This window comes from Fulmarus glacialis, unplaced genomic scaffold (assembly GCF_000690835.1).
Source record: "Fulmarus glacialis isolate BGI_N327 unplaced genomic scaffold, ASM69083v1 scaffold15893, whole genome shotgun sequence".
Lineage (NCBI taxonomy): Eukaryota > Metazoa > Chordata > Aves > Procellariiformes > Procellariidae > Fulmarus > Fulmarus glacialis.
Window position 1 is genome coordinate 555 of NW_009205066.1, and position 3,024 is coordinate 3,578.

General features: G+C 53.8%; 1 protein-coding gene across 1 annotated transcript in view; it reads left to right on the top strand.

Moving 5' to 3' along the window:
* Window positions 1-1,950: 1,950 nt before the first annotated feature.
* LOC104074944 (disintegrin and metalloproteinase domain-containing protein 33-like) overlaps window positions 1,951-3,024 on the top strand; it is a gene marked incomplete at both ends in the record, with an annotated part of 22,826 nt that continues 21,752 nt past the window's right edge. Inside the window, 1 exon segment of the mRNA XM_009575255.1 lies at window positions 1,951-2,033. Coding sequence (XP_009573550.1) covers window positions 1,951-2,033 — 83 coding nt within the window.

The window sequence follows — 3,024 nt, forward strand, 5'->3', positions numbered from 1 at the left end:
GGCTTATCTTTGGGCTCGGGCATCCCCCAAATGCAGGGCTGCCCGGCTGCAATGGTGCAAACATCCCAAACGCCAAAGCAACGCTGCTCCCGACGCAGTGTTCCCAGAAAGGGCTGGGAATGAGTGTGTTTTCCAGGAAAAAGAGGAGAAGGGGTGGTGAAACCCCCTCTGCGCTACATTGGGGTTTATTTGACTTAGATTTTTAAGGCCCTGTCTCATCCTCTGAATCTCTCTGATTCCCAGCAAAAGCTATAGTCAAAACAGGGAGAAACTTAATATAATAACCTAGAGGTTTTTACGACATGGCCCGGAGCCCAGCCCAGTAATCCCTGCAGAACGGCTGCCCCTCGTGTCCCATCCTCTCCCCAGACAGCGTGGGAGAAAGACGGGCTTTGCAGCAAGCCGGGAGAGGCAGCATCTCCCTGCCCTTCTCCCTCTGCGGCAGCCAGCGAAGAAAAAAGAGGGTTTTTTTTTTTCTCCCCCCTTTCTCTGTAATGGGAAGGCAGCAAACCCCGCCTGAGCTGCTCGCTCTGCGTGGCTGAATGCAAGTCGCATGGCAGCTGTGCCTCAGTTTCCCCACCAGAAAATGAGGCTTATGTATGGCTGGGGGGTTGGAGGGCCTCGCTAACGCTTTTGGAGGAGGTGAGGAGAAGGAAACTGGGATCGTGCCACCACCTTATCTACAGTTATTCCTGGAATCTGATTACATGCTATATATAATGAAAGCTGATTAAATGCCACTGTGCGATAGTACCAGGCGCGTCCCGGGGCCTGGTGGGACAGACGTGGCCGGGCTGGGTGTCTCAATCACATTAAACACTCAGTCTGCAGTTCCCAACCAATAACTCTATCTTTTTTTTTTTTCCCCTTTTCAATAACTTCATCTTTCCTCAAGCCAAATCCCCCCAGATCATTGCACAGGGAACCAAAACAAGCATATAAAATTATAAAGCCATAAGCCCTGTTATTCCACTCCCTTAGTAAATAACTTTGCCCTTTGCTGGGGAAGGTTATTGGATCCAAGCTTTCACTGACAACATTTGGCTTGGCAAGGTGGTCCAGCCCTTGACATTCTTGGTAGACCTCATCTCCTCTCCGCAGCATCTTCTGATTTTTTTTTTTTTTTTTTTTTTTCCCTTTTTTTTTTCTGCGTTTAGGCATTTGGCGCTGCTCCAATCAAATACAGCCCCATTGTTTAGGGGAAAAAAAAAAAAAAAAATCTTAGAAAGTCTGCCTGTCTCTAATCGAGCCAAGGAATTGCTTGTACTGCTCTGCCCGGGGGAGTTGGGATGGCTCAGAGAAACCCGTAATGTGCTGCAGCTATTTTAGCTCCTCTGCTCGAGCCCAGCTCTGGCTGGAAGGGTGGTGGCTCGATTTCTGGGTGATCGAACCACGCTTCCCCATCCTGTCGATGATGACGAGCAACGGTGTAAAAGCGTAAGGCCAAAAAAAAAAAGAAGGAAAAAAAAAAAAAAAAGCTGTTTGTGTGATTTGGGAGAGATGGAACGGGTGGGAGGATGCGGTGCTGCCATGCTGGGGTGCTCTGAGGGTGCTCGGTGGGGTTTGCCTGGGCTGGTTTGGTGCTGAGAACGTGAGCAGGGCCAAGGTGGTGCCACCCAGCCACCCATGTGCTGGCTGCTTCTCCAGGGTGGGTTTCAGGGGATTTAAGCCACCGGTTTGGGACCTGGGTGGGCAGCAATGCTCCTGAGAGTCTTCCAGGAGCAAGGCTGGGCCAGCAATGAGGGTGCTGGCCTGGGGAGGGGGCGATGCTTTGGCTTCATGCTGGTGTCCATCCCCCAGAAACACCTAAGAGGTGGCCCTGGATGTTGGCCAGAGTCCTCAGCTCTGTCCCTTCACCCCATTTCTCTCTTGATGTGGCTGTGGAGGAGGTCCCCCTCTCAGAGGCTTGCAAGGTCTGTTCACGCGCTCACCAGGTCTTCTCTTTCCCAGGGCCATCGTCCCATGGAGAGCGGGTCACCCCACACTGGCTCCTCAAGGGCCGTACCAGACGAGCCATCAGCCTGGAGGAAAAGGTAAGGGCAGAAACGGTTCCTCTCCCCTGCACCGCGTGGCCGGGTCCTGCGCCCAAAGGTCTTCATGGTGGGACTCGGATGGAGATGTTGAGTTTGCAGGTCCTATGAGCAGGATATCAAGTTTATAGGACCCATCACCCTGTTCAGGTGATGAACAGGGAAAGCAGAGGGTGAAACAGTGAGATAATTAAATGTGGTCTTAACTATTGGGCAGTAGGAAGGATGGGTGAGCGGAAAGGAGCCGGGCAGTTTGGAGAGAGGAGATGGAGGTAATTCATCAGACTGATGGTTTGGCCAGGATAGACAGACCAGCAGTATTAGCTAAAGGGAAAGTGCTGTAGGATTTAAGAGCCATGTCCTTGGGAAGACTGTGGAGAAGCCGAGCATGAGCTTTGAGGAGGACATCGAGGAGGACATCTCTTCCCAGGGCTGCTCTGCTGGCTGTCGCACCCTCCCCGCCACCCCCACCCTCTCCAAATCCACTTCATGAGATGTTTGTGGTGACCCTCGCTTGGGTTTGGCGCCTTGCCTGGCTCTGGGGTCAACCGGCTCCGCAGCTGCCCATCGACCGCAGCAGCTGGTCCTCGTACCCAGCAGCTGGGAGGGTCTCGGGGGCTGTGGTCTCCTTCGGGGCAGATCAAATCGCTTCCCAGCACAACGAGCACCGATGCAGATGGTTGCGGGAAACCATTGTGTTTCGGGGCTGAGCAGATTCGCTGCTGAGAAGACTCAGTTCTGGGAAGTGACCTTCTCTGGTGGCATCTCCCTGGAGCAGGGGCTGAGGATGCAGCTTTGAAGCCACCTGAGATGCCTCCAAGTGAGACCTCCTTGCTCCAGACAGGAGATACCGAGGGAGAGGGCCAGCCCCGCTTTCCAGCAGCAAAAGCGGAGAGGGGCTTTGTGCTGGCCTGCCTCGTCCGAGGGGCTGGATGATGCCTTTTCCCCGGGGGAATCGGCAGCATCGCTCCCATTGGCGCTGGCTGCTGGGAAT